This window comes from Hemiscyllium ocellatum, chromosome 17 (assembly GCF_020745735.1).
Source record: "Hemiscyllium ocellatum isolate sHemOce1 chromosome 17, sHemOce1.pat.X.cur, whole genome shotgun sequence".
Classification (NCBI taxonomy): Eukaryota; Metazoa; Chordata; class Chondrichthyes; order Orectolobiformes; family Hemiscylliidae; genus Hemiscyllium; species Hemiscyllium ocellatum.
In genome coordinates, this window is record NC_083417.1 from 61466677 (window position 1) to 61494627 (window position 27951).

General features: G+C 43.0%; 1 protein-coding gene across 1 annotated transcript; it reads left to right on the forward strand.

The window, feature by feature from the left end:
• The first annotated feature begins 12494 nt into the window (after positions 1 to 12494).
• Positions 12495 to 26503, forward strand: slc7a6os (solute carrier family 7 member 6 opposite strand). Its single transcript, XM_060837814.1, has 5 exons — positions 12495 to 12714; positions 18005 to 18271; positions 19487 to 19612; positions 25193 to 25408; positions 25706 to 26503. Exons 1-5 carry the CDS (start codon positions 12547 to 12549, stop codon positions 25886 to 25888), a joined length of 960 nt encoding a protein of 319 aa, XP_060693797.1. The 5' UTR covers positions 12495 to 12546; the 3' UTR covers positions 25889 to 26503.
• The last annotated feature ends 1448 nt before the right edge of the window (positions 26504 to 27951 follow it).

Below are 27951 nucleotides of genomic sequence, written 5' to 3' on the forward strand. Positions count from 1 at the left end.
CAGTCGAAAGGTGTGCTGGTCAGGTGAATTGGCCATGCTAAACTTCCCATTGTGTTCAGGGATGTGTAGTTTAGGTGCATTATGGTAGGGGAATAGGTCTGAGTGGGATACTCCTTGGAGGGTCAGTGTGGACTTGTTGGGCCAAATGGCCTGTTTTCACACTGTCGAGATTCTGTATTCTCTACCAATACTTGGTGTTTTCCTATCATGCACAAAACCAAGTTTTCTTCACATCCACATGTCCCTTTATTCAAATTAGTACTTTGTTTCCTTGCTTTATTTTTGTAAAGATAGAATTTAAGCCTGACCCTTCAGCACTTCCTCTTACATTTTCCCTAAAATTCTCCCCTTCTCTTTCACTATCTAAATTTTACTTCCTCTGCCATGAATTATCTCTTTTTCTATTACCCTTGTGCTTTGATGTTTTCCTCCTTAACTGTAGTTAGCTTATGCAAGAGAGCCAAGTTCAAAAGGTCTCATCACTGCCCTTGACATACTGCATTCAGTCAAATGTTGCCTGTATCAAGGAACCCAAGTAAAAGTGAAATCAGTGGGAGTTGGGTGGAAAACATTCACTTCTTGCCATACTTTGTGAAGAGGAGAATGGTTGTAATTATTGGGGGCCAATCACCTCAGACTCGGGTGTCCTTCAGGTTAATATCTTAGGCCCACTAAGTTTGTTGCTTAATCAATGACCTTCCTTCCAACAGTAAGTCACAGGTAAGGCTGCTTGCCAGTTTAAAAAAAATGTTCGGTACCATTTCACAGCTTCTGAGAAACTGAAGCAGTTTTTGTCCATATGTAGTAATCCCTGGAAAACAATTCAGGCTTGGGCTGATCAAAGACAACGTTATGCCTCACTGGATTGACATGCTGGGAATCAAGTCCTGCTATTCCCTGAGTCCTCACAAAAATTAGAATATGTAGAAAAACACAATTAACCTCTCCCTCTCTGACTCAGGTTGACAGAAAGCATGGACCAGATTTCTATATTAAGTAAGAATGACTATTTGTTACAGGTAAACATTTTAGATTAGATTAGACTTACAGTGTGGAAACAGGCCCTTCGGCCCAACAAGTGCACACCGACCCGCCGAAGCGCAACCCACCCATACCCCTACATTTACCCCTTACCTAACACTACGGGCAATTTAGCTTGGCCAATTCACCTGACCCGCACATCTTTGGACTGTGGGAGGAAACCGGAGCACCCGGAGGAAACCCACGCAGACACGGGGAGAACGTGCAAACTCCACACAGTCAGTCGCCTGAGTCGGGAAATGAACCCGGGTCTACAGGCGCTGTGAGGCAGCAGTGCTAACCACTGTGCCACCGTGCCGCCCACAAATTGAAATTCTAACCTCATATAAACTTCCCTTTAAACAGACAAAAACACACTCTGTCTCTCTCTCTCACTCACTCACTCACTAACAGGAAGAGAAAAGAACAGGCTTCAAGAATGGAGGGAAACCCAGGAAATCAGCTCAATGATTACTTCACAGACCCTGTTGAGGTGGTTCTTGTGCTGCTCAGAACTCTGTTTCCTGGTCTTCTTTCGCCAGATGCTTTCACTGGTTTGCAGGCGGCTGATTCCCACTAATGAACGATCGCTGACTTGTTAATTAAAGTCACAGCATTCAGCAACTGCTGGAGGAAAAATAAACTTTTCTTCAGGCCGCGTCATTTTACTGTGGAGAACAGAGAAAGCTCCTAAACTGGTAGAGCGCTGAGATTCTCTCCCTCTAGTTCACTGTCCCAAACTTCTCAGTTACCTGCACATCAATTGCATAGTCGTTGGTGGGCAGAATTAATTCATCATTGGTTTGTGGGCAAGTTAGCTACTTGTTGCTGGCTGAATCTCTGTCTGGCTGTACACTTGGCTCCAGGTTTTGCAACTTTTACTGCTTGAACTGGCAACTGAACAAACAATGATTGAGGGGTGATCAGCTTTTAAAGCAGCAGTATTCATTCACTAATCCTTGGTTTTTGAAACCGTTCTTTTCCTATTAAAAACACAAAAATAAAATGGATATTCATGTAAGTAACATTTGTGCCACAGCTTCCAAACTCATGACCATTACCATGTGGAAAGATAAGTGTGCATGGATGTGACATCATGTGCTAGTTTCACTCCAGCCACACAACATTCTGATTTGGAACAATATCAACAAACCCTCGCTGTTGCTGGAACACAATCTCCTACCCTAACATTACATCCTGCAGCAGTTTTAAGAAAACATTTTTTCATCTCTCACTCTCTTTTTTTTCCGGCTCTCTCTCTCTCTCTCTCTCCCCCTGCTCCTCACCCCAGCCCCCCTACACATGCCGACACCATAAAAGGCAATTGAGGGCAGACATCAAAGGCTGGCCTTCCTGACAAAATTCACATCTCAAGAATGAGGATGGTGGTGGAGGGTTGTTTTTCAATTGGAGGCCCATTTCCAATGGTGTCCACAGGGATTGGTGCTGGGTGTTCTTTTACATAAATGACATAATGTATGGTTAATAAGTTTGTATGCCATCAAAATGGTGGTATAGCGGACAGTGAAGAAGGTATCTAAGATTACAAAGAGACTGTGATCAGTTGACATATTGAGTTTAATTTGGATAAATGTGAGATATTGCATTTTGGGAAAACTAACAAAGGTAGGACTTTGTTACAAATTGGACCTTGGGTTGTGTTGAGAGTGTGGTGCTGGAAAAGCACAGCAGGTCAGGCAGCTTCCGAAGGACAGGAGAATCGACGTTTCAGGAAAAAGCTCTTCATCCTGATGGAGGGTTTTTGCCTGAATCATAATTTTCCTGCTCATCGAATGCTGCATGACCTGCTGTGCATTTCTAGAACCACGCTCTCGACTCTAATCTCGAGCATCTGCAGTCCTCACGTTCACCACTGGTAGTTTTGCAGAACAGAGAGAAGTAGAGTTTCAGGTACATAATTCTTTGAAGTGTGCATCACGTAGACAGGATGATTAAAGAAGGCATTTTGCATGCTTGCCTTCATTGCTCAGACCTTTGAGTAGAGGAGTTGGGACATAATGTTGAGGTTGTATAGGACATTGAGGCTTCATCTGGAGTACTGTGTGCAGTTCTGGTCTCCCTGTATTAGGAAGGACGTTATTAAGCTGAAGAGGGTTCAGAAAAGATTTAACAGGATTTTGTTGGGAATGGAGGGTTTGTGTTATAAGGAGAAGCTGGGACATTTTTCACTGGAGCGTGGGAAGCTGAGAGGTAACCTTTATAAAGGTTTATAAAATCATGAAAGATATAGATACGACAAATGCTAAGAGTATTTTCCCTTGGGTGGGGTGGGGAGTTTCATGACTAGGGGGCATATTTTGAAGGTGAGAGGACAAAGATTTAAAAGCAACATCAGGGATGACATTTTTTTACAGAGTCATTTGTGTGTGGAGTGAGCTTCCAGAGAAATCCAAAAAGTTTTTATAAATCCCTTAAGGACAAAAGGGTAACTAGGGAGAAAATAGGGCCTCTCAAAGATCAGCAAGGTGGCCTTTGTGAGGAGTCTCAGAAAATGGGGGAGGTACTAAACGAGTATTTTGCATCAGTATTTACTGTGGAAAATGATATCAACTGTAGAGAAACCTTGCAAAATGTCCAAATTACAGACGAGGAAGTGCTGGATGTCTTGAAATGCATAAAGGTGGATTAAACCCCCAGGACCTGATCAGGTGTACCCTAGAAATCTGTGGGAAGCTAGAGAAGTGATTGCTAGGCCTCTTGCTGAGATATTTGTATCATCGATAGTCACAGGTGAGGTGCCTGAAGACTGGAGGTTGGCAAACGTGGTGCTACTGTTTAAGAAGGGTGATAAGGACAAGCCAGGTGGTGGGCAAATTGTTGGAAGGAATCCTGAGGGACAGGATGTACATATATTTGGAAAGGCAAGGACTGATTAGGGATAGTCAGTATGGCTTTGTGCGTGGGAAGTCATGTCTCAAGGCATTTGACAAAGTTCCCCATGGGAAATTGATTAGCAAGGTTAGATCTCGCGGAATACAGGGAGAACTAGCCATGTGGATACAGAACTGACTCAAAGGTAGAAGTCAAAGAGTGACGGTGGAGGGTTGTTTTTCAGACTGGAGGCCTGTGACCAGTGGAGTGCCACAAGGATCGGTGCTGGGTCCTCTACTTTTTGTCATTTACATAAATGATTAGGATGCGAGCATAAGAGGTACAGTTAGGAAGTTTGCAGATGATACCAACGTTGGAGATGTAGTGGACAGCGAAGATGGTTACCTCAGATTACAACAGGATCTTGACCAGATGGGCCAATGGGCTGAGAAGTGGCAGATGGAGTTTAATTCAGATAAATGTGAGGTGCTGCATTTTGGGAAAGCAAATCTTAACAGGATGTATACACTTAATGGTAAAGTCCTGGGGAGTGTTGCTGAACAAAGAGACCTTGGAGTGCAGGTTCATAGCTCCTTGAAAGTGGAGTCGCAGGTAAATAGGATAGTGAAGAAGGCGTTTGGTATGCTTTCCTTTATTGGTCAGAGTATCGAGTACAGGAGTTGGGAGGTCATGTTGCAGCTGTACAGGACATTGTTTAGCACTGTTGGAAAATTGTGTGCAATTCTGGTCTCCTTCCTATCGGAAAGAAGTTGTGAAACTTGAAAGGGTTAAGAAAAGCTTGACAAGGATGTTGCCAGGGTTGGAGGATTTGAGCTATAGGGAGAGGCTGAATAGGCTTGGGCTGAGGGGTGACCTTATAGAAGTTTACAATATTATGAGGGGCATGGATAGGATAAATAGGCAAAGTCTTCTCCCTGGGGTCGGGGAGTCCAGAACTAGAGGGCATAGGTTTAGGGTGAGAGGGGAAAGATATAAAAGAAACCTAAGGGGCAACCTTTTCACACAGAAGGTGGTGCGTGTATGGAATGAGCTGCCAGAGGATGTGGTGGAGGCTGGTACAATTGCAACATTTAAGAGGCATATAGATGGGTATATGAATAGGAAGGGTTTGGAGGGATATGGGCCGGGTGCTGGCAGGTGGGACTGGATTGGGTTGGGATATCTGGTTGGACTGAAGGGTCTGTTTCCATGCTGTGCGTCTCAATGACTTTATGACTCTAAGTGGTGGATGCAGGAACAGTCACAACGTTTAGAAGATATTTAGATAAATACATGAATAAGAAATGTTTGGAAGGATAAGGGCCAATGCAGGCAGATGGGGCTAGTTTAGCTTGGAATTATGTCGGTGTGGACTGGTTGGACTGAAACGTCTTTCCTTGCAGCACAAAGTTACAACTCTATGAATAAAAGAGCCCTATTATTTGAGACCATTCTCTGAATATTTCTGAATGCTTAAAATAGAATGCCCTATCTGTACTCCATGTTTATAATCACCAATTTTAGTCCAAACTTATTTGTCATCGCTTGTAACTAGTGCTAATATTGATTTGGAAGTGCCAGTATTGGGCTGGGGTGGATAAAGTTTAAAAATCACACAACACCAAGTTATAGTCCAACTGGTTTATTTGGAAGTACTAGCTTTCGAAGTGCTGCTTCTTCATCAGGTGGTTGTGGCGCAGAATCACATGACACAGAATTCAGAGCAACAGGATTGCAGTGCCATGGAATGTAATATTAAACAAATTTAACTTGAGTCTTTCATCTTTTAGAACGATTGTGTCAGTTTCAGTTCCTTCATATGTAAATCCCAGAACTTCTTTAAAATTATATTCTCAAGATAGCTTTTAACAATAGGTGCCATTTCAACTCAGATAATGCATTGAAGGTGTGAAGTTAAAGTCTATGATGAAGGGCTTTTACCCGAAACGTTGATTTTCCTGCTCCTCGGATGCTGCCTGACCTGCTGTGCTTTTCCAGCACCACTCTAATCTAGACTCTGGTTTCCAACATATGCAGTCCTTGTTTTTACCCTGAAGTTAAAGATTGTCTGTTTCCCAGTGTTAGGTCAGCATGATTCTATTTCTAAAATGGGATTTACAGAATTTTACATGGATTTATGCAGTTTTTGAGCAAAATAAAATGTAATTCTGAAAGTTGAAATTCACCCACAAACCTGTGTGTACATGCATAGGAGATACTGAGTGTGTGCATGTGGGTGTGTGTATGGGATTGTGTGTGTCTGTTAGAAAATGTGTATGTGTGTGTAATGGGGTATATGTCTGTTAGGGTGAGATTGGGTGTGTATGTGTGAGCGTATGAGAGAGGGTCTGCATGGGTGTGTGGGTCTGTAGGAGTGTGTTTGTGCACGTGTGCACTTTGTATGTGTGAGTGTATAGTGTGGTGGACTCACCTGTAGTATGACACGAACCCAAGGTCCCAGTTGAGGCCATCCCCATGGGTACTGAACTTGGCAATCAGCCTCTACTTGGCCAATTTGCGTTGTTGCCTGCCCCAAAGTCTGCCTTGGAGGATGGTCACCCGAAGATCCGAGGCAGAATGTCCTGGATCACTAATGTTGTCAGAGTTAAATAGGGGCCACCTGACATCCACTACAGAATCATTCGATTATATTTCAGAAAATAATGGAATTGTCTGACGAATGAGAGAAATGGTGAATACTTCAAGCCAAGAACATTTGGAAAATTATGATAGGAATGTTTTAAGCAAGTGGAAGGGATGGGTAAGGAGAACAAATGATAGGATGGAGGGTGGGAGGGATTAACTGGCAGAAGATCTAATGGTGCAAAAGGAAAGTCATGTTTACTATTGTGAAAAAAAACAGATTTGTTCAGATTGTTAGGCATGAAAGAATATTGAAAGGCAAATGCATGAAAAATGAGATTAATATTGCCATATTAATAAAAGGTTGAGGAGGACAGAATTCATGTTGTGAAATTATTGAAATTGATGAGTTGAGATAATGTAAAGTGCCTATTGAAAAGATTGCACCTTGAGATTGCACCATGAGATGTGTGTGTAAGAGCAAACTTGAGAATTAAAACGAGAAGCCACCAGCAACTTGTGGTCATTTTTCTAAACTGATTGGACTTGCATAGTAATTGCATAAGTAGGTGAATGGAAAAGCTTTGAGGTGTTAGGGGTTATTGAAGAGTAGGCGGAGTGTCACAGAGAAAACAGGTTAGGGGGAGAGTTTTTGATGTGGAAGGTTTTGTGTTGAAGGGTAGGCCGAAGGGATCCTATTGTATTTCTGGGAAAGACAGTAAATGTTGAGAGCAAAAGTGCAAGAAATAGTTCAGATATGGTTGAGGTCCTGTCAAGTTTTGTGGGGGGATGAGGGGAGTGGACTTATCGAGAAAGTGCAAGGTATATCAGAAGCGTTGTTATGGAAGGCTGCATCATCAGAACAAATGTAGTGAAACTGGGCTGAAATCCATACAGGGACAAGTTGTGTGAAATCGTAGTCAAAGTAGCTGTGGGTGTCAGTGGGCTCATAATGAATATTACCTGCTGAACAGTCCATAAAAATGGAGGCAGAGAAATTCCACATGGGAATTGACGAGTTGGAGATTGACGATATGAAGGTGAGAGAATGGTGGAAATCGGAAGCAAGTTGATGGAGTTTTCAAGTTTTTGGTGAGAGCAGGAAATTGCACAGATACAATCATCAGTGTTAATTGGGGGTGAAAAGTAGGATTAGAATAAGAAGTTATACATTTCCTGCAAAAGAACAGGAAGAGGTGGACCCATGAGGTAGTCCTGCAATGATTAAGGTAATTCAACGGTTTAAAAAATAAATTACTCGGTGAGAGTGAGGATGGTGGTGGTGGATGGGGACTGATTCAACTTCATTCAAGAAAGGAGGGATGAGCCCTCAGTCATTAAAGTGGGGAATGGTGTATGGAGTGATTGGATGTTAGTGAAAAAGTGGTGGATAAGACCTGAAAACTTGTTAAAATGACACAGGGTATGTGAAAAGTAGCGGTTTGGGTTACTGCAGAAGGGGAGGAAAAGAAGTGTTTAAGATTAAATAAATTTGCTGGGCAGTACAGTGATTGTAGTTCGCACTGCTGCTTCATAATGGCCAGGAACCTGGGTTTGATTCCAGCCTTGGGTGACTGTCTGTATGGAGTTTGCATGTTCTCCCTGTGTCTACATGGGTTTCTGCTGGGTGCTTCAGTTTCCACTCACAGTCCAAAGATACGCAGGTTTGGTGGATTGGCTGTGGTAAATGCAGGGTTACAAGGATTGGGTTTGAGTGGGATGTTGATTGGTATACACTCTGGGCTGAATGGTCTCTTTCTGCACTGTGGGGTTTCTATGATTCTAAATCGGTGTGGCAGTGATACACGGATACACCAGGACACTTCTTTGAAGAATAAATGCAAAATACTGCAGATGCTAGAAGTCTAAAATGAAATCTAACTGTTTGTCGCTTCACAAGTACTGTCATCAGTTTTCCAACTATTTTCTGTTTTAAGTACAAAAGAAGAGTTGTACTGGACTCCAAACATTAACTCCACACGTTTTCCGACTTCCTTCAACATTTTTTGTTTTTACTTTGTGGAGTTTTCGAAGGAGGTAGAAGTTTGGAATTGGTATCTGTAATGTGCTGAGATCACCACTGAAAGTGAAGATCTTATTTTCACGGCTATAATAGTCGTAGCCAAACAGCGATGAACCAAACTAAAACATTAGTGGATCCAAACACTCCATACAGTCATCACAAGAATGCCTAGACAACATCAAGAACATAAACATAGACAAGGGTGAAACAATGGTCTCATTTGATGTAATGGCACTGTTCACTTCAATTGATAAAAGTCTAGCTAAAGAGACAATAGCCAACCTCCACAGACAATACGACAGGGAACCTATCAACAAGGACTTCATCCTAAAACTACTAGACCTGTGTTTGATGATTCAACAACCAAATATATGAACAGATCTATGGAACACCTATAGGGTCACTCATTTCTGGGCTCATAGCAGAAGCAGTGATGCAAAGATTAGAACAAACAGCCCTACCACAAATCCAGCTCAAACTCTGGATCAGATACGTAGATGACATTTTTGCTATCATTAAAAGAACAGAAATTGAGAACACACTGGATTATCAACACCATATTCACAGGGGTCAGATTTATGAGTGAGGAGGAAACCAACAATCAACTCTAATTCCTGGATGTGATGACACAAAGAACACAGAAGGTTGCATGAAAGCCACACACACGTACCCAAGTCCTGAATTACAACAGCAACCGCCCATACACACACACAAGAAGCTGTATTAGGACCTTGTTCAAAAGGGCTACACTGCAGCACTCCAGACCTATGAAGGGAAGAAGAACACTTCTACAGAGTATTCACCAAGAATGGGTATTCACACAACTTCATCTGCAGATGCCTAAGAGACAGACGATGCAACAAGGACATGCCATGACCTCACTCACTACAATGCTACCTTACATTAAAAAAAATCTCAGAACTGACAGCCAGTCAGGCAGCATCCGAGGAGCAGGAGAGTTGACATTTCGGGCATAAGCCTTTCATCAGGAATCCCGAAATGCAGGGCCTGAAACATCAACTGTCCTGCTCCTTGGATGCTGCCTGACCTGCTGTGCTTTTCCAGCATCACACTCTTTGATTTCCAGCATCCGCAGTGCTCACTTTCTCCTCGGAACTGACAGCCAGATTTCGACAACTCAGGTTCGTGACAGCCCATGAACAACCCACCAGGACAAAAGACCCTATACCCATTATGTACAAGACTAATGTAATTTACAGGATTCCATGCAAAGACTGCATGAAACACTATACAGAACTGGCAGGTAGACAACTAACAATTTGTATCCACAAACATCAACTAGCTACCAATCCCCAGAACAGATGTCCCTAGAAGCCATATACACAGATGACAAGGACCACAAACTCGACTGGGACAACACAACGATCATAGGACAGTCAGAGAATTTCTAGAAGTATGGCACTCAGCCAGACTCCATCAACAAACACATTGACCGGAACCCAATATACAGGCCACTACAATGAACAACCGGGACTGGAAGTAGCAGGAATGGAACCAAATAGATTCTAGTACAGCAGCGTTTCACAGGAGACTCCAAAATACTGAAGATGTCATGTTGATAGGGGACAAAATGTCTGCACATCAATTTCCCAGCTCCATGAACATAACCACGACAACTGGCACCTGAGTTACAAGTCTTTACACAAACCTTAAGCTCTGAAAGAATTGTGGAGAGAAAAGGTGGCTTTGTTGATGACACCTATCACTGGGAAAGTAAATCTTAAAACAAAATGCAAGGTGTGACATGATTAGATTCCATACGGTATGGAAACGGGCCCTTTTGCCCAGCACGTCCACACCGACCCTCTAAAGAGTAACCCACCCAGACACTATATTTACCCTTGACTAATGCACCTAACATTATGGGCAATTTAGTGTGGTCAACTCACCTGACCTGCACATCCTCGTACTGTGGGAGGAAACCGGAGCACCCGGAGGAAAGCCTTACAGGCACGGGGAGAATGGGAATCGAACCCGGGTCGCCTGGCGCTGTGAGGCAGCAATACTAACCACTGAGCCATTGTGCTGCCCCATGATCCAACTCATGTTTTCTGTTTTCAAATTTTCTATAATTTCATTTTACTAAATCCTAATTGGCACATAACAATTTGGATTGCTCTGTGTGGAGTTTGTACATTCCCCCCGTGTGTGCGTGGGTTTCCTCCCACAGTCCGAAGATGTGCAGGTCAGGTGAGTTGACCATGCTAAATTGCCCATAGTGTTAGGTGCATTAGTCAAGGGTAAATATAGTGTCTGGGTGGGTTACTGGGGGATGGTATCTCAAACACGGGCCAGGGATATGGGGAGTGGGATGAAGTTCTGAAGAAGGGTGACTGGACTCTGCTTTCTCCCCGCACAGTAGATGATCAGAGGGCTGGATGAATACAGCAGGTCAGGCAAACCCTGCAACATTGACTTCTGATGCTGCCTGGCTCGCTGTGTCCATCCAGCTTCCTGCTTGAATACTTTGGATTCCAGCATCTGCAGTTTTTGTTTTGTCTTCTCCCCACAAATGCAGCCAGACCAGCTGAGTCTCGCCATCAATTTCCTTTCTGTTTGGTGTAAGCTGGGGTTTGGGGAGGGCGGTGTCTTGGCGAATGGGCAAGGTGCCTGGCAGAGGGTGGATGCGGATGGGCATCAGGGTAGGCGGAATCTCTGGGCGCAACCTGTGAGCAGGGTGGGTTTTCGGTCTGTGGGCGGGACTTATGGGGCAGGGGTAGAGTAGGTGGGCGGGGCCTGTGGGCCTAATGACTGGACATGGGGCTCGGTAAGCGGGTATGATTTGGAGATGCCGGTGTTGGACTGAGGTGTACAAAGTTAAAAATCACACAACACCAGGTTATAGTCCAACAGGTTTAATTGGAAGCACACTAGCTTTTGGAGGAGTTTCGTTGGGGAACACTTCAGTGGTCCAGGACATTCAACCTCAGACCTTTGGGTGACCATCCTCCAAGGCAGACTTCGGGACAGGCAGCAGTGAAACGTGGCCGAGCAGAGGCTGATAGCTAAGTTCGGTACCCATAGGGAGGGCCTCAACCGGGACCTTGGGTTCATGTCACATTACAGGTGACCACCATTGCACTACACACGCATTCAGATACTCCTACACACACTCACACACACAGGCACTCCCATATACACAGACGTGCACACGCACCCTTACAGACACACACACTCCCACACTAACACATGCATCCCCTCACAGACTTCAGATACTCTGCACTCACTACACACATACACTTTCTCACACTCATAACCCCCAACCCAGACAGACACACAGACAAGGACCCACGTGCACACATATATTTTGTGGGGTGAATTTGTACTTTCAGGGTTACATTGTCCTTTGCTCAAAAATTGCATGCATTCATGTAGAACTGTGAGCAGGGTCAGAGTGGGGCCGGGCTATCCTGCGGTCGGCGCATAGGAGTGGGCAGGGCTATTGCGTGACAGTGTTACAGGGGGGGCGTGGCCACCCTGCGGGGGACTCGGGGGTATGGGCGGAGTCTGAGTGGGCAGTAACATCCAGTCAGTGGACGGAGTCTGTGTAGGCGGGGTCTGAGAGGGGAACACCCCCGTCGGTGGGCGGAGTCTGAGCGGGGAACACCCCCGTCGGTGGGCGGAGTCTGGATGTAGGCGGTGTCTGAGCGGGGAACACCCCCGTCAGTGGGCGGAGTCTGGGCGGGGAACACCCCCGTCGGTGGGCGGAGTCTGGATGTAGGCGGGGTCTGAGCGGGGAACACCCCCGTAGGTGGGCGGAGTCTGAGCGGGGAACACCCCCGTCGGTGGGCGGGGTCTGAGGTGGGCGGGGTCTGAGCGGAGAACACCCCCGTCGGTGGGCGGGATCTGAGGTGGGCGGGGTCTGAGCGGAGAACACCCCCGTAGGTGGGCGGAGTCTGAGCGGGGAACACCCCCGTCGGTGGGCGGGGTCTGAGGTGGGCGGCGTCTGAGCGGAGAACACCCCCGTCGGTGGGCGGGGTCTGAGCGGAGAACACCCCCGTCGGTGGGCGGGGTCTGGGTGTAGGCGGGGTCTGGGAGTTGGCGGATCAGGATCTGTGGACGCTGTCATGGCGGCTGCCGTGTTGCGGGTGAAACGGAAACGCGGTGCTGAGCCGGCCGAGGCGTTCCTCCTCGCCTGCAAGCGTTTGCGAGCTGCCGATGCGGCCGATGAGCCTGACTGTGGGCAGCATGTTGTGCGGACCCTTTTCAAGTTGGCCGCCACCGTTGGCAGTCGGGTAAGGCCGGTCAGAATTGGTTCGTTGTTTGGGGCAAAAGTGTTTATTGACGAAAAACGGTGTTCAGCTGCTGTCCAATAAAAGCAAATTACTGTGTCTGTGAAATGAAATAGAGTAAACTTTTCGAGTAAAGTTATAGAGATGTACAGCATGGAAACAGACCCTTCAGGCCAACCCGTCCATGCTGACCCAGATATCCCAACTCAATCTAGTCCCACCTGCCAGCACCCGGCCTATATCCCTCCAAACCCTTCCTATTCATATACCCATCCAAATGCCTCTTAAATGTTGCAGTTGTACCAGCCTCCACCACTTCCTCTGGCAGCTCATTCCATACACGTACCACCTTCTGTGTGAAAAAGTTGCCCCTTTATATCTTTCCCCTCTCACTCTAAACCTATGCCCTCTAGTTCTGGACTCCACCACCCCAGGGAAAAGACCTTGGCTATTCACACTATGCATACCCCTCATGATTTTGTAAACTTTGACACAGTCACCCCTCAAACTCCAATGTTCCAGGGGAAATAGCCTGTTCCGCCTCTCCCTATAGCTCTGACTTCAGAACTGCTCTGAAGAAGCGATGTACAGTATTTGACTGAAAGCGTTAACTGTTTCTCTCTCTGCACGTTGCCAAATTGTCTGAGTTTCTCTAGTGTTCGCGCTGTTTTATGTTGGAATTTTCAAGCAGCTGCCAGTACAGAAACATTGGAGCTTTGGCAGTAGAATCATACCCAGCAGCTATTTGAGTTTAGATTCTTATATGAGCAATGTTCTGGTGGTCCTGAGCCAGAGGGCAGCCTCTCACCACTTTGTTGAAGGCTCCTGGGATTGGGATCTGCCTGCAGTCACTCTCCATTCTCCTGTAAATTGCACCCACACCTAACCTCTTCCATAAATCACTTCTTTGACCTGGGATACAGTCCCCTCCTGCATACTGGTATCAAGTACCCAAGCCAACTTGCTATTTCCATCAATATGGTTAAGCATTTCCCCAATAGTGACATTACTGGAGTCACCATAAAATGAATAAATGCTAGCACATCATTAAAGAAGGAAATTTTTCCTTTTTGAGAAAGTATGTATGTAATTTTAGGATGTCTGTTGATGTGCCTGGTAAGATTTTAATGGGAATCTGCATCGTAGGCATGTTGTAACCATTATACATCAATATTGTACTACCTGATTCCATTATATCATACTTTGGCAATTCAATGAACTCAGATTTCTCCAGTTTCCTCATTTCCCCTCCCCCCACCTTGTCTCAGTCGATTCCCTTGAACTCAGCACCGCCCTCCTAACCTGTAATCCTCTTCCTGACCTCTCCGCCCCCACCCCACTCCAGCCTATCACCATCACCTTGACCTCCTTCCACCTATCACATCTCCATCGCCCCTCCCCCCAAGTCCCTCCTCCCTACCTTTTATATTAGCCTGCCTGGCACCCTCTCCTCATTCCTGATGAAGGGCTCTGGCCCGAAACGTCGAATTTCCTGTTCCTTGGATGCTGCCTGACCTGCTGTGTTTTAACCAGCAACACATCTTCAGCACTAATTCAATAAAATACCTGGTTTTATGGTTGCTCAGATGTTTGACATGAAAAAGCATAGCAGCTTTATTTACTTCCTGAAGAAACAATGAAGTGAAATTTGCAAGAGGACTGGGGTGCAATCTTGATGAGAACCATTGACTGAAATTATTGAAATTATTAAAGGTGAAGGAGGTTTTGAGAAAATATTTTCCTTTGCAGTTCCCTTTTATGTAAAAAAAAATCACAAGCTGAAAGGATGTTTTAAGCTATTTCTGCAATATTACTGGGGAAGTTTATATCCTGTGATCCTGTATGTAGCTTCATTTACAAAGTGAGCAAGGCCTGACGTTTGGCTTCCGTGGCTACCTGGTTTCTGGATTTAGAGAAACATTTTGCCATAAATAATCTAACTGGAGTTACCAGTCAAACAAGAATGCTGTTTTGGAAAATGTAGGAGGTGATGGACTTTCAGAGGAATGTAGTTCAAATAGACAAGTTTCTAGTATCAAGATAGGCTCTAATTAATGAGGGGTATGTCTGGTTACAAGCAATCAATTGTGATATGGTACTCTTAAGTCAGAGGCACAGACAGACATTTCTGCAGCCAGCAGTGAAAAATCAGAATGGTGTTGCCTCCCTGATGCCAGGATCAAGAATGTTTGAGTGCAGAATGTTCTCAAAGGGGAGAGGGACCAGCAAAAGGTCATTGTACACATTGGAACCAATGACATAGGAAGGGAAAAGGATGAAATTCTGAAGGGAGAATATAGGAAGTTAGACAGGAATCTTAAAAGGATATCCTCAAGGGTAGTAATACCTGGATTACTCCCGGTGCTACAAGTTATTGAGGGTAGGAATAGGAGGATAGAGCAGATTAATGCGTGGCTGAGGAGCTGATGCCTGGGAGAAGGATTCACATTTTTGGATAATTGGAATCTCTTCTGGGGTCAACCTGTACAAGAAGGATGGATTGCACCTGAATTGGAAAGGGACTAATACACTGGCAGGGAGATTTGCTCGAGCTGCTCGCGAGGATTTAAACTAGTAAGGTGGGCCCCAGAGAGATAGTGAGGAAAGAGATCAGAGACTGGTACAGTTGGGAAAAGAAGCAAGTCAAACAGTCATGGACAAAGCAGAGAATAAGGTAGGATGATATATTAAACTGCATTTACTTGAATGTAAGAGGCCTAACAGGGAAGGCAGATGGACTCAGGGCATGGGACTGGGATATCATAGCAATGACAGAAATGTGGCTCAGGAATGGACAGGACTGGCAGGTCAATGTTCCAGGATACAAATGCTATAGGAAAAATAGAAATGGTGGGGGGACAAGAGAGGAGGGGGAGTGATGTTTTTGATAAAGGATAGCATTACAGCTGTACAGAGGGAGGATATTCCTGGGAATATGTCCAGAGAAGTTATTTGGGTGGAACTGAGAAATACAAAAGGGATGATCACGATATTGGGATTGTATTGTGGGCCCTGTAATAGTCAGAATGAAATTGAGAAACAAATTTGTGAGGAGATCTCAGTTATCTGTAAGAATAATAGGGTGGTTATGATAGGTGAATTTAACTTTCCAAACATAGACTGGGACTGCTATTCTGTTAAGGCTTTAGATGGAGAGGAGTTTAAGTATGTGCAAGAAAGTTTTCTGATTCAGTATGTGGATGTGCCTACTAGAGAAGATGCAAGACATGACCTATTCTTACGAAATAAGACAGGACAGGTGACTGAGATGTCAATGGGGGATCACTTTGGGGCCAACAACCATAATTCTATTAGTTTTAAAATAGTGATGGAAAAGGATAGACCAGACCTAAAAGTTGAAGTTCTAATTTGGAGAAAGGCTAATTTTGACAGTATTAGGCAAGAACTTTCAAAAGCTAATTGCGGGCAGGTGTTCGCAGCTAATGGGATGGCTGGAAAATGGGAAGCCTTCAGAGATGAGATAACAAGAGTCCAGAGACAGTATATTTCTGGTAGGGTGAAAAGAGAGTCTGGTAGGTGTAGGGAATGCTGGATGTTGAGAGGAGTTGATGTTTTAGTAAAGAGAAGGAAGCATATGACAGGTATAGACAGGAGAGATTGAGTAAATCCTTAGAGTATAAAGGCAGTAGGAGTAGTACTTAAGAGGGCAGAGAGGTGGATGTGATTTATATATACTTCAGTAAGGCGTTCAACAAGGTTCCCCGTGGGAGATTGGTTAGCAAAGTTCGATCTCATAGAATATAGGGAGATTGGATATTTGGAGCCATTTAGATACAGAACTGGTTCAAAGGTAAAAGACTGAGGGTGATGGTGGAGGGTTGTTTTTCAGGCTGGAGGCCTGTGACCAGTGGAGTGCAACAAGGATCGGTGCTGGGTCAACTACTTTTTGTCACTTATATAAATAATTTGGATATGAATACAGGAGATATAGTTAGTAAGTTTGCAGATGTTGGTGGTGTAGTGGGCAGCGAAGAAGGTTGCCTCAGAGTACAACAGGATCTTGATCAGATGGGCCAACAGGCTGAGGAGTGGCAGATGGAGTTTAATTTAGATAAATGCGAGGTGCTGCATTTTGGAAAAGCAAATCAGAGCAGAGCTTATTTACCTAATAGTAAAATCCTAGGGAGTGTTGCTGAACAAAGAGACCTTGGAGTGCAGGTTCACAGCTTGTTGAAAGTGGAGTCGCAGGTGGATAGGATAATGAAGAAGGTGTTTGGTATGCTTTCCTTTATTGGTCAGAGTATTGTTTCCTTTATTGGTCAGAGTATTGAGTACAGGAATTGGGAGGTTATGTTGAGGCTGTACAGGACATTGGTTAGGCCACTTTTGGAATATTGCGTGCAATTCTGGTCTCCTTCCTATCAGAAGGACGTTGTGAAATTTGAAAGAGCTCAGAAAAGATTTACAAGGATGTTGCCAAGGCTGGAGGATTTGAGCTACAGGGAGAGGCTGAATAGGCTGGGATTTTTCCCTGGAGCGTCGGAGGCTGAGGGGTGACTTTGCAGAGGTTTATAAAATCCTGGGAGACATGGATATGGTAAATAGACAAAGTCTTTTCCCTGGGGTAGGGGAGTCCAGTAGTAGACGGCATAAGTTGAGGGTGAGAGGGGAAAGATATAAAAGGGACCTAAGGAGCAACTTTTTCACGCAGCGGGTTTTGCATATATGAATGAGCTGCCAGAGGAGGTGATGGAGGTTAGTACAGTTGCAACATTTAAAAGACATTTGGATGGGGATATGAATAGGAAGGATTTACAGGGATGTGGGCCAGGTGCTGGCAAATGAGACTAGATTAGATTAAGATATCTGGTCGGCATGGATGAGTTGGACCGAAGGTCTGTTTCCATGCAGTACATCTCCTATGACTTTATGGTGTTGGCTTGCATAATTTTTTTTTCTCCTGTCAAAATCAAAATTCTCTTTTACTTATTAAATAAAGACTATTTTGAACAGTGAGCTCCTGAACTTGGATGTGAATTAATTTGCATGCAAGCAATTTTAAAAAAATGCTGTTACAAGCTTAGTAAAAGCGGAGACAATGAACTCAAATTGCTGTAGAAAGGAAGGCAAATATAACAGCATTGTTGGAGACAGAAAAGCAACTAACATTTGGACTTCGATGTGACTGTCTGCGATTGCACAGACACCCCTTTACTTAACTGGCATTGTCAGACCAGCTGCTTTTCTTCAGCACTTTGTTTTTATATTTGTTGTCCAACATTTGCTGAAACCACTTTTATGTGAGGATTCATCTGTTGTACTTTTTCTGTAGGATGCTCCTGTGAAAGCAGTACTCTCAAAAGACAAAGCTTTACTGGCCCTTAAACCTTCTGACACCAGTGTTCGGCGTGTCCAGATGTGTGCACGAGCATCTCGCAAGGCAGCCAGTGAGAAGAATCGGTACAAAGTTATTGCTAGCCATAGAACAAAATTTTCAACCGAGTTTTCTGAATCTCAGTCAGATGATGTGAAGTGTGCGCACCAGCCTGGAGCAGAAACCTCTGGAGATCGGTGTGAACAAAATGGAGATAGCTGGGAGGTAATGTATAGTGGCTCTTATTAAAGACAACTACATTAAAAATTGCTTGCCTAATGAGCAGAAGTTGATATGAGACACTGTTGTAAAAGGAAATAACTGTTTACCAGTAATCTGGCAATTCCCTTCTCTTGATATCTGCTGCTTGTGAATTATAAGAAGCTCTGCTGCATTAATCATTCTTTTGTTCCCTAGGTTACTCTTATTTTTGCTTTTGGATGTTGTCATGCCAGAATACATTTAAATGGCTGGCAATGGCCTTTCAGCATCATCTGTGAGCAGAAATTCTTGTGTTCAGGCACAGAATGTCAAAGAGCCCGTGTGACTGTGGAGTGAATGTGTGGTTTCCAGTTAAACTTATCTGAATCTCATATCCGTAAACCTGCACACTCTGGCTTGAAAGAAATTAAATAGAAATAAGTAGAAAGCCAACCATTGTCCTCTTCTTCACCCTGTTTTAGCTAAAGAATTCACAAAAGCCAAGTGAATTGTAATTTAGCATTCAGTTTGACCTGTTCATAGATCACTAGTTTCACTTGAACTGAAGTTGACAGCTGAGCTCATTCTTTTTTGTCATTGACCAAATTTTAATGCCTCCTGCAGCAAGGTAATAGTAGGTAATCTGATATAATGTGGGCACTGTGGAAAGTCAGAAAACAGATATCGGGCTGTTTTTTAGGATTGAATTGTCTGAAGAGAAAGTAAGGTCTTCAGCTATGAAAAGCAGCTACTGAAAGGGAATTTTGTAAACATGTTAAACATATAATAGCACAGAAAAGATGATTATGGAGGATAACATTCAAATTATTGTAATAAAACTTAAGCATTAATCAGAAATTATTAATGTAAAGAATGACCTGGAGTTGGAATGACATTCTGGATAAGATGCAGAGAAAAGCTTTTTATAATGATTTAAGTCAGTTAATTAGTTAGTAATTAAAAGTATTTTACTCTGGAAGGATGAAATATTTTGGAATTAGTTTTCCTTATTTGGGAGAATTAAAGGAAGATGACAGGGAGAGGAGGGAATGGTATGGGAGGGAAGGGAATGAAGAAAATAAGCTGAAGAAATGGCTTATGTAAACTTTGTTCTGTAGTCTTTCAGCAGTACTGAGACCCAGTGGGGTGCATTGATATATTTCTGATCTAGGTTAAATTGTTTTGAACAGAAGTTCATAACTCCTTTGGAAATACATTTTGATGATTCTTGTCTTAAAGGAAGCATCCTTTCGATGTAACAAAGACAACGTTGAATCTGCAGCAGAAATCCAAGTGTTTGATATTGTCCAGCATGATGAACAACTTCATACTTTTCAAGAGGACTCTGAGCATAAACTTTCTAAGGTGGGGCCAGGTACTTGTGAAATTATCTGTTAACTTCTGCTTTCAGTGAATAGTTGGATCAAACAGTACAGAAAGGCCAATTGCCATGATCTACCTAGGCCAGCGTTCTCTTCAATTAATTCCACTCTGCCTCTCATCTGCACAATTCTGAAAATAAAAATTAGGACTAGGAGTAGGTAATCCAGCCCTTTTGAGTCTACTCTGCCATTTGATACAATTATGGCTGACCTTATCTCTACCTCAAATCCATTTTCCTACCCTCTTTCCATAAGACTTCAACCCATTTCTAATTTTAAAAATCTGTCTACCTTCTTCTTTAAATTTGTCGAAGTCCCAGAATCCACTGTGTCTAAGGGTGGTGAATTTCACAGAGTTCCTCCAGTGTGGAAACAGGCCCTTCAGTTCAACAAGTCCACACCGACCCTCCGAAGAGTAACCCACCCAGACCCATTCCCTTACATTTACCTGCGACCAATGCACCTAACCTGTATATCCCTGAACACTCTGGACAATTTAGCATGGTTAATCCACACTAACTTGGACATCGTTGGACTTTAGGATGAAACCAGAACATCCGGAGGAATCCCATGCAAACAGTCACCCGAGACTGGATTTGAACCCGGATCCTGTGCGCTGTGAGGCAACAGTGCTAACCACTGAGCCACCTTTCTGTCCCCACAGATTCCACGGATTCATGATCCTTGGAAATAAGTAATTTCTCCCCACCTCTGTTTTAAGTCTGCCACCCCCTTATCCTAAAGCAATGACCTTTTGCGCTGGATTGCCCTACATGAAAAAACATCCTTTCTGCATCTACTTTGTCAATCCCTTTTAATATCTTGTATTCCTCAATTAGATCTCTCGGGCATAAGCCCTTCATCAGGAATGAGGAAAGTGTGTCCAGCAGGCTAAGATAAAAGGTAGGGAGGAGGGACTTGGGGGAGGGACGATGGAGATGTGATAGGTGGAAGGAGGTCAAGGTGAGGGTGATAGGCTGGAGTGGGGTGGGGGTGGAGAGGTCAGGAAGAAGATTGCAGATTAGGAGGGCGGTGCTGAGTTCGAGGGAATTGACTGAGACAAGGTGGGGGGTGGGGAAATGAAACTGGAGAAATCCGAGTTCATCCCTTGTGGTTGGAGGGTTCCCAGGCGGAAGATGAGGCGCTCTTCCTCCAACCATCATGTTGTTAGGTTCTGGCGATGGTTGGGAACCCTCCAACCATCTCAGTCTCTGTCGATTCCCTCGAACTCAGCACCGCCCTCCTAACCTGCAATCATCTTCCTGACCTCTCCGCCCCCACCCCACTCCGGCCTATCATCCTCACCTTGACCTCCTTCCACCTATCACATCTCCATCGCCCCTCCCCCAAGTCCCTCCTCCCTACCTTTTATCTTAGCCTGCTGGACACACTTTCCTCATTCCTGATGAAGGGCTTATGCCCGAAACGTCGAATTTCCTGTTCCTTGGATGCTGCCTGACCTGCTGCGCTTTTCCAGCAACACATTTTCAGCTCTGATCTCCAGCACCTGCAGACCTCACTTTCTCCTCAATTAGATCTCCCCTTCTATCTCCCAGATAATATTTCTTCATTAGACAAATCTCTCATCTGTGGAGTCAATCCAATGAACTTCCTCTGAATTGTCTCCAGTACAACTCCAGCCCTTCTCAAGAGCATCAAAGCTAAAAGCACTGCTCCAGTTGCAGAGTCACTCATGATCTGTACAGTTGCAGCAACACTTACCCACTTTTATACTTCATTCCTTTCGCAATAAATGCCAAAATTCCATTTGCCTTCCTTACACCTGCTGTACCTGCATAGTTTTCTGCAATTCATTCACAAGGGCATGCACATTCCTCTGCATCAAAACACTCTGAAATTTCTCTCCATTTAGATAATTTGCCTTTCCATTCCTCCATCCAAAGTGGATAATTTTACACTTATCCAGATTAAGCTTCACCTGGCAGATATTGGCACATACAAATGGATATGGAAAGGTTAGATGAAAATTTATTCATTGCAACGTACTTTCTACCTATTTTAGTGTCATCTGCAAATTTGGCTATAGCATGTTATACCCTCCATCCAAATCATAGTTGAGCCTCAAGGACTGAACCTGTGGTATCTTGCCAAGCAGAGAAAGGCCATTTATCCTGACTGTGCTTTCTGGCGCTTAGCCAATCCTCAATCCAAGCTAATAAATTACTGCTAAACTCATTGAACTTGCCTTGTGTGGTACCTTATCAAATGTCTTCTGGACGTCCAGATACATTTTATCTGCCAGATCCCCATTATTCATATTGCTTCGTGTATCTTCAAAGAACTCTCAAAATAGTCAAACATAAAAAAAATCTTGTAAGTGCTATATGAACAGAAGTCATATGTTAATGAGGTTGAAAGCAGGATTCTGGTTGGTTTAATATTGGAGTAATTGCTACCTTCCATAGCCACAAGTTTGTTGAGTTGATGACGGATCAAGTTAGAATACACAGTGGGGCACAATTATTTTCAACTGATTCTTCTGAAAAAATTTCCAAGGCTACTTGTTGGTTTTCAGGCATTATGTTTTCATTCTCTCAAACTAATGTTGGGTGATGCAGTCAAGTGGTAACATTGCCTGCTGTATTTGTGTTAATGTATGGATTCACATAAATAGAATAAAATGATTTCTGAATCTCCTCCATTTCAACCGTCCCATTAAATTTAAAACCACAACATACAGGGAAAGTATTGATTCCCTAGAAAGCACAATATTTAATTAGACATAAGTTGGCAACAAAAGGTCATTTTCAAAAGAACAAATAAAACTCAACACACTTGCCAGACTGTTGAGAGCTAGCTCATGAATTTCCATTACAAGTTCTCGAAGTTGGAACATTTTTTAACCAGATAGTTAGTATCCTCCTTACTGTCTCAGATCTCAAACTTGGCTTAAACTTAACAATTAACACAATGCTTTTTAAAATGACATCCACAGCCTTTGTCCTCCTCTTGTAGATATGCAGCCTTAGGCTATAATTCATTAGTGTTTTCAGGTTTTCCTGCCTCCCAGTTAGATGAGTGTCCCTTTGTTGAAAGGTTTAAATGTTTGTATGATTCTTCCTTTCTTTGCCACTTTATTTTCTCTTCTCCATCTCCCTTGCAGGCTTCCTTAACCCATGACCATAGCCTCCCTCTCTCCCACTCCCACTTGCAGCCCCTCTCTCTCCCACTATCACCCGCAGCTTCCCCTGCTGTTCACCATCTCTGAAGCTTCCATCTCCCTGATCCCTTTGCAGCCTCCCTGTCTTGCCTAGCATTTACATCTTCTTGCCTCAAAGCCTGCCAGCCTTCCACAGGTTCCCTGTCACTCCACAACCCTTAGATGTTTTTTTTTCCTAAAACCCTGGATATGTTGCTCAGCTGCCACAGCAAAAAAGGGGCTTCTGGCTTATTCTCCCAGCCTCCACTAAAAGGTGACTGGCTCTTAGCCCATTCCCTTTCTTCACTCTTTATTGGTGAAACTGTCAGCAGCAAGGACAGGAGAGAATTGACCTTCCATTCTGTTTATAAAGGTGACATTTTCCTGACTGGGTCCCCCAGATTGAATTTTCCCAGGTGTTTCGGGGACAAATTTGCCCGACATCTCAATGTACTTTATATGCTGTGAAAGGAAATGATTTTCAGCTCAGCTGGTTAGTAAGGGGCTGGAGCTGCATATTCAATACAGTGAGGAGCATGTGAGTAGACTTTGAATAGGTTAGGATTTTATTAGCTGGAGTTCAGAAGAATTAGGGCCATCTCATAAAAACCTATAAAATTCTAATAGGGCTAGACTGAATAGGTGCAGGAAGGATCCTCCCCATGGCTGGGAGCCCAGAACTCGGGATCACAGTCTAAGGATTGACTGAGATGAAGCAAAGTTCCTTTACCCAGAGAGTTGGACAGTCCACCATGATTGGGCTCAAAATGCCTTATTCTTGCTTCTACTTCCTGTGTTTCTGTGTTTGTTTCAGGCTTTGATCAAATGTCAATCAGCCTGACAATAGATGCCATTGGTCCATTTGTTCCACCACCAAGTAGTAACAGCAGTGTGCACCATCTACTAGTGGCTCTGCAGAAATTCAACAAGGTTCCTTAGGCAACACCTTCCAAACCCATGATCACTACCACCTGGAAGGATAGGACCAGCTGATAAATGGGAAGACTTCTTTCAAGCTATTCAACATTCTGACTTGGACATATGTTCCCTACCTGTCACTGGGTCAAAATCTGGATCTCGCTCTGTCACTACATTGTGGATCTATCTACAGCAAATGCACTGCAGCCGTTCAAGAAGATAGCTTATTACTTTCTCAAGGGCAACAGCATAGGCATTTAATGCTGGCCCAACCAGTTATGTGCACATCCTTGGAGTGAATTAAAAAAGAATCTGATACATCTGATCTATAGCATGTCCTAATTTGGAACTAATACATGAGGAAAGGTATGATCATGCTTGCATTCTCATTTCTATTTGTGGAATAGTGTGAAATTATGGCAAACCAGCACATACAGGACCAGGGATGTGCCGTTTGATTAAGAGGTCCACACAATCAATGTAAAAACACACATGAAGTAATGCACATTGCTGTTACATTTTTTACAGCACCAATCAGAGATAATAATGTAAACTTGCCTTAAATAAAACTTACCTGCAGGGAGCCTTCTCACTCGCACCTTAAGCTGACTACTGCCACATTGTAGAGATCATGATAATTCAGTGAACTTTCAGTATTAAGTCTTATAATTTTTGCTGGTTTATCGAGAGTACCGGCTCATACGGTCACAGTTAAAACCAAGTTTGCTGTGGTTTGGAATTTAATTGATTCCCATACACTGTTTAGCAAAAAAGAGCTGCTGTTTTATTGCATTAACAGTGAGGAGCTTTGCATAGTTTTGATAGTATTCTTCCCTGTTCATCAGCTTTGTATGTGATGTCCTTGTTTTCCATTCTTCCTGCCCCCTGTGGTAGTTACACTTTGCCATCATGTTCTAACAAAATGTATTAAGAAGAGACATTAACAGGAAGGACAGAATTTGTAGCTATAAGAACAATATCCTTAGGTGATTTTACCCCTTTTTGAACTCCAGTGTGACTGCATAGGCCAATATTTAATGCCCTTTTCAAATTGCTTTGGAGAAGGTGGTAAGCTGACTTTATAAATTGTTGGAGTCCTCATGAGCAGGAATACCCACAGTGCTATTATGAAGGGAACTCTAGGACTTTGATCCAGCAACAGTGAAGAAACGGTGGTGTAATCCTGAGTCAGAATGGTATGTAACTTGGAGGCGATCTGCGGTCGGTAGTGTACCAAAGCATTAATATAGGAGGAAGTGAGGACTACAGATGCTGGAGAGCAGAGTCGAGAGTGTGATGCTGGAAAAGCACGGCAGGTCAGGCAGCATCCAAGGAGCAGGAGAATCGATGTTTTGGGGATCAGGCGCTCATCAGGAATGAGGCATTATAATCAGTTATATGCCACTGTAACTGAAATGTTTTCTTCAATGAATAATCATTTCAGGTCAGCCCATCATTTTACATTCAAGATTTGTTCCATTTTAGGATCCTGACCTGGTGCAGGATGACACTGAGATTCTGTGTAATTCTGTAAAAATGATCCGAGAGAAGCTTGTGGTGTCAGACTCTGGTCCAGGAACAGAGCATCGAGAGAATATGGAGGAGTATGTTTATGACATATACTATACTGACAGCTGCATTACAGGAGATGAAATTCAGGGTATTCTGTCAGTGATGCCATGTTATGAAGAGAATGAACTGGTGAGTTATGCAGTCTACCTTTGTCTTTGCTTTCAAAGTTACTTTAATAATAATTATTCAGTCAAATGTTTCTGTTGTCTTCAATCAAGACAGTATGTCAAAACACCATCCTAAGTGTGAATTCTAAAAATAAGCAACTGAAGACAGTTTGTGTAGTGATTCTGCGTTTTCTGTTGTAATCAATAGCCCTTGGGCATTGAGTGTTTGTGTGCAGACTAATAGACATCTTTGTAACCTGGGAAATGTTATACAAACTGGTTATGTTCTGAGTACAATATGTAATGTTGCTTGTTACAGGTTGTCGATGAAATGATTGCAGATGAAGCATATGAGGATGAGGATGATGAAAATGAAGAAAATAATTGGCGGAATGATTACCCAGATGAGGATTCATCTGAAAGTTATTGGAATAGTGAAGATAATTCAGAGGAGGAAGATGATAACCACAGGCAATGTATCAACGATGATGAATCTGATTAATTTTCATGCTGGTGACATTATATTTATCTATTTAATGTATGAACAGTAAAAAGCTACATTCAACTTAATGAAAGTATTACTGATCCATTCCAGACTAAAAGACTCTCTTGTCTCAATATATGCTTATGAAAGCTTCCTGCATCTAAAATTGTAATAATTTAAGTAGAGAAGTTACAAGTCCATATTTCGAGGGTTTTTTTTAGCCTCACATTGGAAGATTAAGAAAGTCTTAAGAAACACAATTTATCTATCAGTCTTAAGGTGAGAGATCGATATCCACTTGTTTGCAATTCTCAACTGGGATGCAGTTCTGGAGGCAGTCTTGTGAGCAGTGCTATTGTACCATGGCCATCTGCAACTCGTAAGCATGGATAGTGAGTCTGAAAATGCACCATTTAACCTGATTCAGTTTCCTTTTATTTAGCCTATTTTCTATCCATGCTAATAAAGCACCCCCATAACATAAGTTCTTATTATAGTAACCTCCTTTATGGTAGCTTACCAAGTGACTTTTGGAAATTTAATGTTACAATATCTCCTCATAACCCTTTATTCACCCTGCTTGTTTTATCCTGAAAGAACACTAATAAATTTGTTAAAGCGCAATTTTCATTTCACAAAACCATGTTGATTCTGCTTGATGGTATTAAAGTTTTTTCTATATGTCCTGCTTCTATATTTAGTAATGGATTATTGCATTTTCTCACATTCATGATTGTCTGTTCTATTCAAGTAGTAAAAGGGATATCTTCATTTATATTTATTCTTTCTATCACCTTGATGGCTTATGTGAAAGATGTTTTCGATTTTAGGTGAAGTGAACAGGCTTTTTAAAAACCGTATTTGAACAGATACCCATTTATACATTTAAATTTGTGTCTCAGCATACCTTCAGGGGAATGACAGTTGTTAATCCAAAATTTTTATTTAATAGTCAAACAGCCCTTTTGCTGTCATAACATAAGTAAACGTTTTTGAAAAGAATACAATACAGTCCCACCATGTACAAATAGTGTGCTATGTATACCCTGGGTAATCCTAATATCTCAGGAAATGATTCCCGCTGGCAAATTCAGAGTACATTCTGCCTTTTATGCCGAGAGTTGAAATCCAATTATTTAGTAGATTAGGTTAGATTACTTAGTGTGGAAACAGGCCCTTCGGCCCAACAAGTCCACAATGACCCTCCAAAGAGCAACCCACCCAGACCCATTCCCCTACATTTACCCTTTCACTTAACACTACGGACAATTTAGCATGGCCAATTCACCTAATCTGCACATCTTTGGACTGTGGGAGGAAACCGGAGCACTCGGATGAAACCCATGCAGACACGGGGAGAATGTGCAAACTCATTAGTAATAGTCACAACATATTTTGTCTCATAATTTGAAAAGGTTTTAATGTGACTTTCCTCTACACCCACATCAGCATTTGTGTAGAAAAGCTAAACTGAGTAGTCATCTGAGTAGTGGTCCAAAATATTTTTCTTTTTTTTTTAAACCCTTTTTTGTGTACCTGAGGTTGATGGAAACAAGTACATTTAAGGCTTAGATTGAAACTGTGGTGGTTCAGGGCAATTGGTTTTTATGAAGTTCTGCCATCTTGCTGACCCCAAAATTGTAAATTTAACTTTTTGTTATCTTTAATATAAAGAACTACTTCATTAGTGAAGTTTTGTTTCTGTGGGATTAAGTCAAGTTAAAATTTGAAACATATTCCAAAACTAAAGTAGTTATACACAAACAGTATCTGAAAGTCTGAAATTGTAGCTTCATTTTCTGAAAGTTGGATTTTCCACAATCAAAAAGAAAAGACCACACACAACAGTATGAGTGACCAAATCTGTGAATTGTAAGGACGACCAAATTGACAAAACATTGCTGGGAACAACTGTTGGTTTATTGCTGTGGCACTCCCACCCATATTTATGGCTGTGCAATGATGCAAGCATCGTCTAAACCAAGTAACCACCAAGAAGGAAATTTTGGAAATACGCCTGTATCACTGAAAGTGAAAAAGCTGGGCAAGAAAAGTATTCTAGCATATTGTTTGGCAATAAA